At 37.5% G+C, this 15,762-nt stretch overlaps 2 protein-coding genes across 4 annotated transcripts; both read left to right on the forward strand.

Moving 5' to 3' along the window:
• The first annotated feature begins 6,417 nt into the window (after positions 1 to 6,417).
• LOC117628361 lies at positions 6,418 to 7,093 on the forward strand. The gene has a single exon (XM_034360788.1). The coding sequence runs from the start codon at positions 6,528 to 6,530 to the stop codon at positions 6,900 to 6,902; it is 375 nt and encodes a 124-aa protein (XP_034216679.1). The 5' UTR covers positions 6,418 to 6,527; the 3' UTR covers positions 6,903 to 7,093.
• A 4,638-nt stretch (positions 7,094 to 11,731) lies between these two features.
• On the forward strand, positions 11,732 to 15,724 carry LOC117627198 (putative glucuronosyltransferase PGSIP8). Of its 3 annotated transcripts, none has more exons than XM_034359145.1 (5): positions 11,732 to 12,145; positions 13,571 to 13,829; positions 14,265 to 14,466; positions 14,556 to 14,703; positions 14,844 to 15,724. In XM_034359145.1, the coding sequence occupies exons 1-5, from the start codon at positions 11,856 to 11,858 to the stop codon at positions 15,346 to 15,348; spliced, it is 1,404 nt and encodes a 467-aa protein (XP_034215036.1). In that variant the 5' UTR covers positions 11,732 to 11,855; the 3' UTR covers positions 15,349 to 15,724. The 3 variants fall into 3 exon arrangements, with proteins under 3 accessions (XP_034215036.1, XP_034215037.1, XP_034215039.1); XM_034359146.1 differs by lacking the exon at positions 11,732 to 12,145 and adding an exon at positions 12,525 to 12,696; XM_034359148.1 differs by lacking the exon at positions 11,732 to 12,145 and adding an exon at positions 12,526 to 12,663.
• Positions 15,725 to 15,762: the final 38 nt, after the last annotated feature.

The following is a 15,762-nucleotide window of genomic DNA, read 5'->3' on the forward strand; positions in this document are numbered from 1 at the left end:
GACAGGACCCGCCCCGGAATTTCCCGGAAACCGGAGCGGACCCCGTCTTTGTTCCGACATCATCCTGATGCCGGGCCCACTAAATTAAAACTCGAGACTTTCTACCAAAAATTTGGCAGAGTCTCCCCTGTAAATTAAACAATCCCAACAAAATTTACTTCACCTGTAACACACAGTAATAATAATAGTAATAATCCCAACCATCAGCATGCTTTCACAAATTTTACAAGTCACTAAAGTGGCCTCCGGCCTCACAAGTAAAATCTATCAGGGCGATACAGAGCATCTACTGAATTTAGATTACAAGTACAGTTGAGTAGAAGAAATTACTCAGTTCCTAACTAGAAAGATGCACAGATCGAACTTCGTACACCACTTGCACGCTTCCTGGAGCGACTACTGGCTGGGGGGCGCAAAACAGAAAATATGTGAGTGGACAAAAACCAAATTGCAGTTAAAACAATATAATAACCCCACCATGTAAAAATAATGCTCAAGACATGCAGGTTCACAATTCAATAAATAATTACCCAAAACTTAATTCATTAAAAACATTTCAGAAAATACCAGTTACCTCCTTTAAAAAGGAACCACACCCACTCAAACTTACCACTCCTTTCAAACCACTAACTTCCTTACCCACTCAACCATACATACCCGTATAAAGATACTTGTATAAATAAATATATATATATATATATAAATAGCTATACGATATACTCAGCACACCACCTAGGTACCGGGAAAACAATCCAACTGGGGGATCGTTTAACTAGTCCGCAGGATTTCTAGGTGCTATCCTGCGTCTAGGGATGAGCGGTCCAACCGGGGGACGAAACTCCAAAGCTCCCACACCGGAACATCCAACGCCATGTGTAGCTTCCAAACTATGTCCTACGCGCGCAGACTGGATCATCACACACCGGAACATCCAACGCCATGGTGATGACCCTAAACTCTATAATAAGTCTTTCCACATGCCGGAACATCCAACGCCGCATATGGAAAGTGTCTCACACGCCGGAACATCCAACGCCGCGAGTGAGACTAGTAACTAGGGAAGGTACTTACGTAGTGTAATCACCCGACTTCTCTCTAAAACCACACTCTTCCACAACAACCTCCAACTACCCCAATATCTCATCTATAGTGAATATATAAATATACCTCCCCAATATCCACACAAAGACACTCTCAAAACCCAAGAATGCCAAACTCGATATATATATATACTCAGAAACTACCCGACCAACAAAAATCATTTCAAGAATATAATATATATATTCCATAAACCATTAAAACATTATGCAGAAACTTTCATCAATTAAAACCATGCATATGATTAAAACAAAGTCCACTCACAGATAGTCCCACGCTGCCTGACCACGTGAGGGTCCCGCCTGCTGAGTACGTGCAGTCGAAACACCTATTTCGAGATACGAACCGTTAATTGGTATAAAAATCACGTCTAAGCGGAAATTACCAATTAAATGATTAAATCCCCAAATTCCCCATACGTGCACAGTGAAGGAGGTATCCTAAGGTCCGATTACAGGTTTAGGAATCGTTCACAATTTTTTTACGGTTATCGCTAACCCGCAAACTTTGCATTTTTGAATCGGAACATCCGGGGTTCCGATTCATGATCCGTGAAGTCCCATACGGTCCTAGGAATTCCTAGAACAACATACTTTACTTCGAGAAAGATCTAACGGTCGAAACCTATCGAACCCGGATAACGCACAATATGCGAAAATCCGTTCGATAGTCAAACGACATCCGAATTGAGATCCGCGAATTCCTACGCGCTCGTGACAACCTAAGGATCTCATCGGGTTACAATGCAGCCTCACCAGACTCGCCCACGCGCCGCCACACGCGCCGGCAGCGCGTGGGTGTGCAGAGTAATTTCCGGCGACGGAAAAACTCCACACCCGAGGTCACCCTTCCTACCCTAGCTTCTACTCGAGGTCAGGAGCACTTTCTTCAACTACGGGGAGGCCCAATTCCGGCGGCAACTGGCCGGAATTTCAGTTTGAAATTCGGCCCAAACCCTAGGTTTTCTAATCGGTTTTCCACACTCACAATCGATCCAAACCTAAACCAACATCAGCTAGAACTCGTAAAAAGGAGGAGAAACCATACCTCAATCACCGGGTTTGGGCGGCGGAGGCGGCGGCGCGACGGTGGAACAGTTCCGGCTCGAACCAGTCGAGCTCACGGCCGGAGATCGTGGTTTCCGACGGGGAAAACGGGCAGGCTTGATCGGGCAGACGAGGCGAGTCGAACGGGACCGGTCTCGGGTCCTGCCGTGGCCGGAGCTGCGCGAACCGAGGAGAGAGAGAGAGAAGACGTCGGGGAGAGAGAGAGACTGAGGAGAGAGAATGTGTCGCGCGAGAGAGAGAGGCTGAGGTGAAAATCTGATTTTTACCCCACTTTTCGAAATAATTACAAGTTTGCCACTGGGAGTGTTTTGCCCGTAACTTTTTCGTTACAACTCCGATTCAAGCCTACCGCCTGTCTACGAATTCGTCTCGGTACCACCTACCCAAAAATACCACTCATGGTCCCAAAATCCTTCCGGATAAGAAAGTGACCATTTTACCCCTACCCCAAGGGTAAATTCGTAATTTTAATTAAATCGATAAAAATAACCATTAAATTTGGAGTCGGGGTGTTACATCATTTGTGAATCCTAATATAGCTTTCATCAAGAATAGGTGAAACATAAACTCACAAGTAAGCATTTCTCTCATTAACTTATTTGCTTCACCGGCGCTATCATTGAGATTATCATCAATAATCATTTGAAGCACATGAATCACGGATGAAAACATAGAAATGATGCTAATCAATGTACCATAATGTGAGTTCAATCGTGTATCACCGGCACGTTTGAGACTTGTCTCTTGATGCAATCCTCACCTAATTATAAGCAAGGTCTAAAATATCGGGAGTTTAGGAAATATCGGTGGTCCAAAAACATGGATATATCGATGGAAATATCGATATCTATAAAAATTGAATAAAAATCATGAAAATTGTGATAAAAACTTGGAAATTTTTATTGAAACTTTAGAGGATGTTTAATTAGTCAATTGTCTATTATTTTATCACAAAAAATTGGAAGGAAATGCATGGCATGGTGGGTTTGAGTGATTTAAGTTGATTATGCAGCGACCTGACAAACACTGTGAATTTATAAAATATGTAGTAATTAGTGAAAAAAAATCAAACATACCATCATTTTTTAGTTTTAATAATTTACTTAAATATATTACACTTGATACATATGATAAAATATATGAGCTTAACCAAAAAAACAAAGATAAAATGTATGAGTAACTTAGTACCACATAGAAAGAATTCCTATTAAAATTCAAACTTAGTATCACATATAATGAACAATATTAAAACTCGAAGTGAATAATAATAAAACTCCATAATATATAACAACAACAAAATACTACTCCATTATAAAATAATAAATAACATTAAATATATGCTTAAATTTATTCTTAGAGAATTTTTTTAATATGGAAATTTATCTTAGATAATATTAGCTTGCATACATTTTTAAAGACCTTATAAATATTACAAGCTGAAGATATAGACACAAACTCAGCTGCAGCGAGTTGGATAAGGCGCTGTGGTTGATTGAGAAAGGGAGGGGTTCGAATCCCTCTGTGCGCAAGAGCGAGACTTTTCAACATTTTTCATGCATTATTTGGGCAATATATCACGATAATATCGACAAAAATATCGATATATTGACGATAATTACTTGGAGTTGCGCTCTATGTGCATCACATCGCTTACAAGATACTCCAATAACATGGTTAACCACACTATTAGCCGTTATGAAAAATGAGGCAATGTCAATATTTTTCTTTGTCACGGCAACAAGTGCTAGTTGAAGTTGATGAGCAATTCAATGAACATAATATGCACAAGGTTATTCTCTCAAAATATTTATTTTAAGGTCATTCAACTCACCTCTCATATTGCTAGCTCCATTATAACCTTGTTCCCATAACTTGGAAAGGCTCAAACCGTTGGAAGAAAAGAATGTGTCAATGGCATCCTTGAGTGAACTTGAAGTGGTGTCAATAACATGTTAGACCCCCACAAATCTTTTAATTACATGCCCCTTGTCGTCCACATAACGCAACACCATAGTCATTTGCTCTTTTACCGAAACATCACATGCTTCATCCACCAATATAGAAAAGAATCTATCTTTTAAACCACTCATGATAACATCAAGTGTTTCAAGGGCACGTGAATTGACAACTCTTTTTGAATGCAAGGAGCTACTAACTTGAGATTTCCCGAAGCATTTTCTAAAATAACTTCTTTAAGTTTCTCATTATTGTCTGCAAGAAATTGCAATAACTTCAAGTAATTTCCCTTATAACTTGAAGGGACACTTTCATCATTGCCACGAAAAAAAAGACCTTGTCACAATAAAAACGCATTGCCACGAACTATTGTTTTTTTTGTTCGGTATGCCAATTCTACTGGGCTTTTTGTTGTTGTGGTTTTCCTCTAACAAAAATTAAGAGGAATGAAAAACCCTAGATCGCTAAGTTAATTAATTCCAAATTGTTGTTTAAGAAATTGAGGGATACATGTCATAATCGGACGCGTTTATTTTTCTAAATTATCATTTAAAGATCAAATTTGCAAAAAAATAAAATAAAATAGAATTTGAGATCGTTTAGTCATCCATATGTATAAACTAAATAGACAGTTCATCATAAGGATCTTAACAGTCCTAATCTCTTGTACTACAAGAGTCCAAGAGATTTGTGGTCACTCACCGTTGAATGTAAATTCAATGGCTCACTCACTATTGCACTCTTTTTTAAAAAAAAATTTGAACCATTGAATTTATATCCAACGGTGGGTAACAACAAATCTCTTGGACTCCTATGGTCCAAAAGATCGGAACTGAGGATCTTAATTATACTAAAAGCATCTTTTTTATGTACAAAAGGATTACGACATCCAATTTAATTGACTTTTTGCATAAATATCCTTTAAATTGATTTAGAAAATAAATTATTCCAATTGTGATATTTGTACGGAGAAAGGTTCGCCTAAATGTGGCCTCATACAATATTTTCTCTTTCGGTACATTAAAGAAGAAGTTCATGGATTTATTCGGTGATTTTGTATACGATTCCATCTAAATCTAGTTTTAACATCTTCCTTCCTTTTTTTTTCTTCTGTTTTTTGTATAAGCTTGTGAGCCACATCTATGATGCTTGGTCCATAAATTTTCAGTGATGAAATCAGAAACTCAAAGGAGATAAGAAGATTGAACGAGCTGAATGCTCGTGTATAGACTTTCCATTTATTGCATTGCTGCCAAAAAATTGAATTAACTAAAGACAAGGCCAAGCATGGCATGAGAAACTTCTTGGAAATTTCCAATACCAAACCAATAGGCCCTACACTTGGTATAATATGGTTGCGATTCTGAATGCAAATCATGTAATGCTAAGTAGCCCCTCACAATGTCATGATGATTTTTTTATTGTTAATTACTATGTGTTTATATTTAAGTCATAAGAAATTACATAACTAGAAGTGTCATTTTCAAATAAAGTCCTTCACTTTTCTTTTATCCATTGAGAAAAGAGGGATATTCGAGTCGGAAATCTCTTCCAATATTGAAAAGAGAATTTCTACTTGATTAGTAAATAATTGATTCTCTTTTAAATTATTATTAAGTTATATGTACAATACCCAAAAAAAAAAGAAAAAAAGCCTCCATTATTAGAAAGATCGAAAATTATTGTTGGAGGTGGGGATACTCAAATTCATGATAGCAATGGAAATTTTTGTCGTGGGGTATGGAATAAATGAAGAAGAAATTACCCTTATAATAATATTCGACTCCCGCGGTATCCTCGACAAATGTTATAAAGCTGGTACTTTGATTGGGACACACGGCGGATACATATTCATCATCATAAGACAGATACTAAACTCTTCATCGCTTTACCAGTTTTACTCATATCAAGTAAAAAAATCAACACATTAGTGTAATATCAGTTGGTAACTAAAAAGTAAAAATAGAAATTACTTATGAGCGTTGCGATTTGTATCATATTTACTGATCGTACTGCTAATCATTATCATATTATAAATAGATCTTATATATATATATTAGTAGGGTCCACTTCTATCACAGAGATACTAATCATCATTATATTATAAATAGATCTTATATATATTAGTAGGGTCCACTTCTATCACAGAGATACTAATCATCATTATATTATAAATAGATCTCGCATGGAGTCCACGTCTATACGAAGTGATTAGTAAATGGGGTCTAAATAATTATGAGATTATTTTATGACCAAAAGTTGGATAAGGGAGTTGTTGCATATACTCTAGTTACTAACAGGGAAAGTGAAAATTGAAAGCTTGGGAATGTGACACATGTATTCTATATATAATGATGTCAAACCCAAAGCCTCATCCCAGCTTTAATCTCCTGAAGCTTAGCTCCCATGGGTTTTCACACGGCAATTGTAGCAACCACATTGAAACTCAAATCCCTCTCCACCTCTCACAGCACCCTAATAACCCCACTGCTCACTGGCTTGATCTGCCCTTTTGTGCTCAAGCTCTCTTTCAGCTTCAGCCTTGTTCATCAAACCTACTCTGACTTGATCCATCAGTCGAGGCTCTTCTTCTTCCAGCTCAATGAGATTGCAGCAGCTGACAATTTTGATGATGATCTTCAACAGCAGCGGCCAGCTGCTACTAGATCCTTGCAGCGAGCTCTGAGGCTACTGCAACAGGCTGTGACCCATCAAAGAAACTCACAGGCATCGGAATTGGATGAGCACAGCATCCATGACCTCTCCATGGTTGCTCTTTGAGCTCCTCTGCATCTGCATGTACATCTACCTTACTGGGTGAGCATCTATAAATAAATATGTGCCTGGCTTTTTTCTTTCTTGTTTCTTTTTCTTTTCTGGGTTTTGGTTGTTCTTTTTGTTTTTTGTTTTTTCTTCTTTTTTTGGATGTAAAACTGGATCGAGTGGGAATTAAGATGCTTAATTACTAGTTTTGTGCTCTGTGTGAATTAAGCATTAAATTAATTAGTAATGTTTTGCTTTGTACCACATTATTACATTTAGCTGACCAGTTTATGTAAATTAAATTAAACAGCTTAATTATATCCAAAAAAAAAAAACAGAAAGAAAAAAAAAAAAAAACTAAAAATTAAAATTCCTGAAAGATCAGAGAGATTACATTTAGCTGACATGAGTTTCTATCAAACATCAGAAAGATCCGTAGAATTCCTGAAATCTTAAGAAGGGGGACGAGAAAGGCGGTGGCACCGAAAAGATAAAAAGTTGGGAAGGTGAAGGGTAAAAATTATTATAGATAAGGCTGATTTGATTTAATTTAATTTATAATAAAATAATAAAAACTTGAGTCGACATTACAAGAGGTGTCACGAATAACATACAAGTTCTCACTCTATGGTCATAGGACATTAATGAGAGGTTGTGCATGAATAACACCTAAGTTGTTACCTCATTCGATCAATTATATGTGGTCATAAGTTACCATGTCACCTCAAATAAGAGGCCACGCTTGAATAACATGTTAGTTGTTACGACGCTTGAATAACATGTTAGTTTTTACGTCATTAGATCAGTTATATGCGGTGATAAATTGTCATGCCATGTCATTTGATGACAAATTTTTGTCTCCTCCCCATCCTAAAAAGCTCCCCCATCAAGTTCCAAATATTTGCGTTTGGTTAAATCATGTTCTTCATTTGGTAGCTTCGGATGTTGGAAGATAATAGATGTTTTGGGATTTCTAGATAATCCTGTTTCTACTTAGAATAAGAAGCCAAGCACAAATGATTTCGAGAGAACTTGCTTTTTAGCATGAGAACAAAACTCTCTACCCACCCATTGAATTTGTGTTATCCACTTTCTTCAGGGAGTTCTACGTGGAGGGCGGCCCGGCCCAAAATGTTCCATAAAAAATGAAAAAGAGGTAAATATCTTTAGTCCAGCTCAAAAATTTAAAATCAATCAATCAAATAAAAAGCTGCCCCACCTAGATTCTCCCATATTATCTACGATTTTCATTTTACATTTTACTCCTTTCTTGTTAGTTTGATAATAAATTACTTTCCATGTTATTTTCTAAAATATGGAAAATGGAAGATTTATTTTCCATATTTGATAACGTTGAGAAAATAACTGAGAGTTATCACTTTATTTTATTTCCCATGTTTGTTTTGAGCAATGTCTAAAATATCGATGGTTTTGGAAATATCGGTGATCTAAAAACACAAAATTTCAATAGAAATATCAGGAAAATTATTGACATCGATAAAAATTGAATAAAAATCATGGAAATTGTAAGAAAAACTTAAAAAAATTTCTTGAAATTTTGGAGGATGTTTATTTAATCAATTATCAAAAAATTAAAAAAGAAGCAAATGAGAGAGGATGGAGAAGAAGAAGCAAGCCGCGGGAAGAAAAAGAAAAGAATGGGATGCAGAGGGAGAAGAAAAGTAATAATAATAATAATAAATTCACTTTAATATGTTTTTAAAAATTAAAAATTAAAAAAATTAAAAAATCTAGTCTTAGTCCAAGTATACACCAACGCAGGACAAGTGTTATCCAGCTTAAGCCAGGTCAAGCCAATCCAAGACAGTTCCTGATTATAGTCCATGCCAAGACAGTCCTTCGTACCAAATGAGCCCTAAGCGAATGCAAAACATGAGACGAAACTAAGGAAAACATAATTTCTAGCGATTAACTGTTGTGCATAATAGTGAGCCAATTGAACAATCATAACATAAAACAACTGGGTAGATTGCAATAAACTCCTTCAAATGCGAGGTATAACTATATTTAAAGAAGATGATAAGTTTTAGAGATAGGGTTTCAGGAGAATTATTTGATTGAAGAATTAGATGGGAAACTTCAATATGAGCATGGTTCAAAAGAAATCACCACAATTGGCTTCTTATTTAAAACTCCACAAGAGATTTATTTACTAACCCAAAAAATAAAAAATAAAACATATGAGAAAGAAGGATGTGCAATGACGCTTCTTCCTCTTCCCCACTCAATTAAGTTTTTTCTTTGGAAGAGAGATGGTAGGGTTTTTGGTTTTATTTCATAAGTAACACACTTAAAAAAGCTTTTATCAACCGAAAATAGGAAGCATAGGATTATTATACTCGCAACAGTATTATGGCACCATAATTACTAGTAGGGAAATTTACTATAAAAAAGAAAAAAGAAAAAAGGGCGGAGTGGGTGGGGAACCAATTCCTGCAAGGATGGGGAAAATACCCGATTCGTCTCATTGGCATCTTTAAGTTCAATTGAGGGATTCTTGTTAAATAAGCTTATTTGAGGGACATATCTTTGAAAAATAAATTGTTCATACCATTCAAAGACAATATGAAGTTGGCTCACAAAGTGTCGTTTACAAGGAGGGGGACTCGAACTTGGGTGCAAAGGGTGGGCTCACTGCCATGATCAACTAGTCTAACTCACGTTTGCTAAATGGAAAATTTATTGTGGGTTATTCAAGCATAAAGAGATTGTAATGAAGGGGTTATAATGAGGGGGTCCTTAATAATCATTCGATCAATTATTTAGTTATTATTACGCTATTGGATTGAACCCTCAACACACCCCCTCATTATAAACTCTACTGAAATATGGTCACATAATATAACCAGTTCATGTATTATAAACGGGTGGACGACTATGGTAGAGTATTTCAATAAAACACAATAATTTCTCACTTAAATAAATAGGGCTTATCAAAACCTCCGTATGGTAGAGTATGAATTGAATTCCTTCTTTCCACATCGCCCCTTTCATAATTTATCCCATGAAAAAGATAAGTAAATAAGAAAAGGCGGCAGAATAAGACGTGTGTTGCAATTTGCCAACCCCACCTACGCTTGCAAAATAGCATTGATGAAATGGAAATGGTCACCTCCCTTCTCAATTTTTTCTGAATTTAATTTAATTTTAAATTTGTCAAGTATTATATCAACCGGTCCAAATCATTCGGTCTTATACCGTATAATATTACAATACCATTAACCCTAAAAAAGTCTAAAGTCTACCCAAAATATCAGCAGAGGATTATACGGGGACATATTCGGGCTAGTTGAGCAAGGCTTGCATAAACCTTCACTAGGTTTACTGCAATACCAATAAAATTCGTGATTGAAATGGTGACCATCCATTTTTGTTTGTTTTAATATAAGTAACCTTGTGCCATCCCACCACCATTTCCGGGCTTCTAGGATCACATTTAATAAGAATGAATATATGAGCAACATATATATAATTATTTTATAATATATATCTATGATTACTTAAAAATAAATTGTTCGGATTATAAGATTACGTTGTGGAATGAGTTCAAAAAATGGTAAATCTCGTATTTTTTACTAACCGATTATATATATTTCATTTTCCTTCGCAACAGAAAGATGGAATTTTCCACACACATATTATCAAGATGTTATGAAAATTCAAACTTAAAATTATTAATTTATAAATTAAAATCTTTTTCCATTGAACTAGATCCGTATCTTTGTTTTAAAACAAATGGTAGCTAGCTATATGGAATCAAGGATTGTCCTTGGACTTAAGAGCGAGAGAGAGAGAGAGAGAGAGAGAGAGAGAGAGAGAGAGAGAGAGGAGAGAGGTGTCACCTTTGTTATCATCGGCTTTATAATTAATTAAACTCGTTATTATATAAGTAATGATATCTATGTTTGCAAGTTAATCATCTATATGAATATCCGCTTTGGACAGATCAGAGAAAAGTACGTCAGAGCCCAACCCCACCAATCCAAAAAAATCATCATCAATTCGTGAATTAATAAAATTTTTTGGATGCCCTATCTACATAGACACACACACACCGTCCCAAAGCTTAAACAATTATTTTCTTTTTGGCTTGGAGATGTAACTAAAGTGGTCCCGGCATGCTTAATTTGTCTCTCTGATTTTTTCCCTAATATGGTAAAATTTCTTAGGCTTATTTTTAATAAACGGGCAGGTGCTTCGAACTTAAGACGCTTTAAGTTAGCTCTCATTAAATTTTAGCAAGCTCAAAATTAAAGTAAATTTAGGGTTCATCAACTTTGCGTCAGTAATTATTTGATTTGGTTGCATTCAATCTCTACTTTGTTAAAATAGATTATAAATTCAAATATTGTGAACGAACGAACACTTATTAATTGTAAATAACAAAAAATTGTCAAGATTTTGCACCCCAAATAAGAAGCTTTAGTTTTTTCAAACTTATGATGGAGTAATTAATCGTATGAAATTTCCTTCATAAGAGCTGCTTTGACAGAAGGCTACTTTGGATGCAAGAAGGAGATGGGGTTTTTCCCCTCTAAAATCCCGTCCAACACCACGTGGCAGATCCTCATTGCTTGCGATTTTTAAAACTCGACAAAAGGTGGGCCCCACTATTAAATAACAAAAACGACGTAGTAAGAGCGAGCCGTACTACTTCACCGGCCTAGTTTGCCCCCAGACACCAAACCGATAAGCGTTAAATTATTCCCTTGACAATATAATAATACGGCCTGATTCTGGACCGTTGGATGCGGAGACTGAACGGTATAGATCTCGCAAAGAGCCTCTCTATAAAAAAAAGGCCTTCCCTCGTTGTTTCCTACCTATCGAGAAATATTTAAAACTCTCTCTCTTTCTCTTTGTCTCTCTCTGTCCGTCTTCGGTATTAAATAAAGTCCTTCACTTGCAATGGTGATCGAGGCTTAGAGAGAGAGAGGGAGAGCGAGCTCGATGGCCAAGGGCAGCATTGGAATTTCTAAAATTCTCCTGCTACCGCTCCTTCTTCTTGTTCTCGAAACGACAGCGTTCAGCGAGAACCACCAGCTGAAGCAGCAGCAGCGGTGGCCACGGCAGTACTACAGAAATGCGTACGCGACGATGATGTACATGGGGACGCCCAGGGACTACGAGTTCTATGTTGCGACCCGTGTCATGATCAGATCGCTCTCCAGGCTCCACGTTGCGGCCGATCTCGTCGTCATTGCCTCCCCGGACGTCCCCCTCCGTTGGGTTCAGACTCTGTAAGTCCTCTTTCGCTATTTTGTCTTTTTCTTCCGTTTCGTTTTTCCTTTTTGGCCGTAACGTGCCCGCAGGGCCGTCCCGGCGCACGTTAGAAGAAAAAAAGGGGGTTTCGGCGCACGTTACGCTTTGTAGAGCTACCAAGTAGCGAAGGGTTAGTCAACTATAAGTTGAGCCAATTAGGTCGGTAGTTGTTGGTGGTTGGTCAAAATGGTCAACGGATTTTTTTTTTTAATGGATGGATCGGGACCGTCTATTTTCGGTGGTCTTAGATGCAGCTTAGAATTTGCCCTCTTGATTTTTTTTTTGCCTTTTTCGGATAAGAATGCGTGTGTGGGGGGGGGGGGGGGGGGGTGCCTTTTCGAGTCACAGCGCAACAGCAACGCATTTACCTAAGGGTCTTAATGGGTAGACTGGCCAGTGATATATTGTTGGGCCTTGCTTCCCATTTGCGTGACGTGGCGTGGTTTGATTGTCCGGGGGGTCGAAGTCGGTGGATGGAATCCAAAGACATGGCACGGTTGGTTTTGGTGAACCTCGTCCGTTGGTCTAGGTGGTCTTGTTTTCAACATTTGCCTCTTTTTTCTCTTCATGGTTAGTCTTTAAGAAGAAAATAAGAGGAGAGTCGGCAAAGATTCCGGAAATATCATTGATAAAAGTCAAAAAACTCGATTACGTGTTTAATTTACGCGTACTTAGTTTATAAATTTATTTGTTGAAATTGTGCTTACTTGAATTCCACTAATGTCTAGGTTCTCATCATATTTTTCCCATATTAATTGCTCCCTAATCATCTAGCTTCTATATGTAGATAATTCTATATAAGGAAAAGAAAAAAAAATCAAAATAAAGGTTTTGTTTATTTTTATTTTCTGCCCTGCACATGACTTGCTTAGATAATGATGACAATAAAGTCATGGATGGCAATCTATGATTTGTCTGATACCCCTTTCCTTTGTTTACATCATCACAACTTGACATCCTAGGAGGATCAAGCCCATTCTCACACTGAGCCACGGCCTTGGGTCCTACAAGCGAGAAAAAAGAGAGGAAGAAGTTGGAAATCTCATACATTTTTATTTAAAATAAGATTTTGTAACATATTATAGATTTTAATAGTGCAATGCTTGTGTCGACAGAGTTTAGTCGATAAGAAAAGGGCCTTAATTTGCATATCAGTGGATCTCAAGTTCAAACTTTTACGACATAGCGTGTGTGTGAGAAACCCCTTCCCTTGTATTTTATACCATCACTTGTATTAAAGTAAAGGTGTGGTGACTGTCACGTTGGAGAGTCCAGTAAATTTGTCTCTCCTAGTTTGATATGGTGATCTGAACTGTGACACCACTAATTTGACTTAGAGGAACTTGAGATCATGACTGGCATATTGATATATTAACACAAGTTTTTGTTATTGTTTGACACAGAGAACAGGAAGATGGGGCCAAGGTGGTGAGAGTGGAAAATTTGAATAATCCATATAGTAACCAGAACAATTTTGACAAAAGATTCAAGTTAACACTCAACAAACTCTATGCGTGGAGCCTAGTGGACTATGACAGGGTGGTCATGCTTGATGCTGACAACCTCTTCCTCCGAAATGCTGATGAACTATTCCAATGTGGACAATTCTGTGCAGCTTTCATCAACCCTTGCATCTTCCATACTGGCCTCTTTGTGTTGCAGGTAAACCCTAAACCTTCAAGCATAAATGTTTGAAATGTTTATGAAACCATTTTCAGCCATTTAGTTTTGACTTCTTATTTCAAAGTTTCACCTCGAACTCTTTAATGAGATCCTCAAGATTTTAGGTTATGATTTGAGTAGAATTAACTAACACAGAAGAACACTCACCGTAACACGGCTAGATGCTATTATTTGAAGCTGAAAGAATGATGTGCAATTTTTTCAAAATCATAATCTGCCTTATATCTTAAGAAATAATTGGGTTTTATAGAAAGGTGATATTAATCCTTTGGTTCCTTGCTGATTTTCCTTTTAAGATTTTAAACTAGAGTCAATGTTAAGGCATTCATCCAAGAAAACTTTATGGTTGAATTTTTCTCATAGTTTATCTGAAAAGGAACCACTTTGGGCTTCATTTGTTCATGATATTTGCAGCCATCAATGGAAGTATTCAAGGACATGCTTCATGAGTTGAAAATTGGAAGAGATAATCCAGATGGTGCAGACCAGGGTTTTATAGGTGGTTATTTCCCGGACTTGCTTGATCAGCCCTTGTTCCGTGCACCTCCTAATGGCTCCAAACTTAATGGAACCTACAGACTACCTTTGGGCTATCAAATGGATGCTTCTTATTATTGTAAGTGAAACAATAAGCATTTCTAATTTTTATCCTATAGGGAAACCAAAGATTATATCTTAGCTACCCTCTACTTTTGCTTGTTATAGATCTCAGATTGCATTGGAGTGTACCCTGCGGACCCAACAGCGTAATCACCTTCCCCGGTGCACCATGGTTGAAGCCATGGTATTGGTGGTCATGGCCTGTTTTGCCATTGGGCATTTCGTGGCATGCGCAACGCCAACAAACTCTTGGGTGAGACCACAAACTGTTTCTGCATTAACTGATCGCATCTGTAGCATGTCAATGTGGTGAAATATATGCTGAGGATTTTTCTTTGTGATCACCTTTCAAGCTGGCAAACCTAACTGTCACTGTCTTTCTCTATGATACAGGTATGGTGCAGAGATGCCAGTGGTGCTAATCCAGTCGCTAATTTATCTGGGAATAATAGCAATGACACGCCTGGCACGACCAAATATATCCAAGTTGTGCTACAGGCGCTCAGACAAGAGCATTACCTTAATACACACCGTCCTCAAGATGATAGCAGCATGGTCGATTGTCGCTGCGTACGTTGTACCTTTCGTGCTCATTCCTCACACGATTCATCCCCTGCTAGGATGGAGTTTGTACTTTCTTGGCACTTTTGCACTTTGCTTCATAGCAATCAATGCTCTGTTACTGCCAATGCTGCCAGTTCTAGCTTTGTGGCTTGGATTTCTCGGCGTCCTTTTTGTCATGGCATTTCCTTGGTATCCAGATGGTGTTATAAGAGCTCTCTCTGTATTTGCCTATGCATTTTGTGCTGCACCATTCGCATGGCTGTCAGTGGTTAAGGTCATGTCATCTATTCAAGCGGCAGTTGAAAGGGAAGCTTATTTTCCGAAGATTGGGTGAGTCTTCTCCACGTCTGAGCTTTGAACTTTGAAAGCACATTGCCAACTCCCCAGGATGAAGTGACGACAATGACTCAGAGACGGTCTACTTAAACAAAATTCGGGCAGATTCGAGGCTGTGCTTTTTTCTTTTGATATTTGGGGACAAGGAGAAAAGAGGAAAGGGTCAGATGGGAGTTTGGTTTTGCATGAGCTTCCATTGTTTTTGTACCATAAACTTCATTGATAAAAACTAAAAGGTGCCAGTTCGCATGGAAAACTGTCTGTAATTATATAAGATCGCTTTTATCAGATTTCTTGCATGTTTTGGCTCCAACAGTTGAGTGTAACAATGACATTACGTTTGCTAATTTTGACCGAGGAAGGTGACACCAAAATATTCTCTTACTGTATGGAAATTTTTGTTTGTTTTCTT

This window comes from Prunus dulcis, chromosome 5 (assembly GCF_902201215.1).
Source record: "Prunus dulcis chromosome 5, ALMONDv2, whole genome shotgun sequence".
NCBI lineage: Eukaryota > Viridiplantae > Streptophyta > Magnoliopsida > Rosales > Rosaceae > Prunus > Prunus dulcis.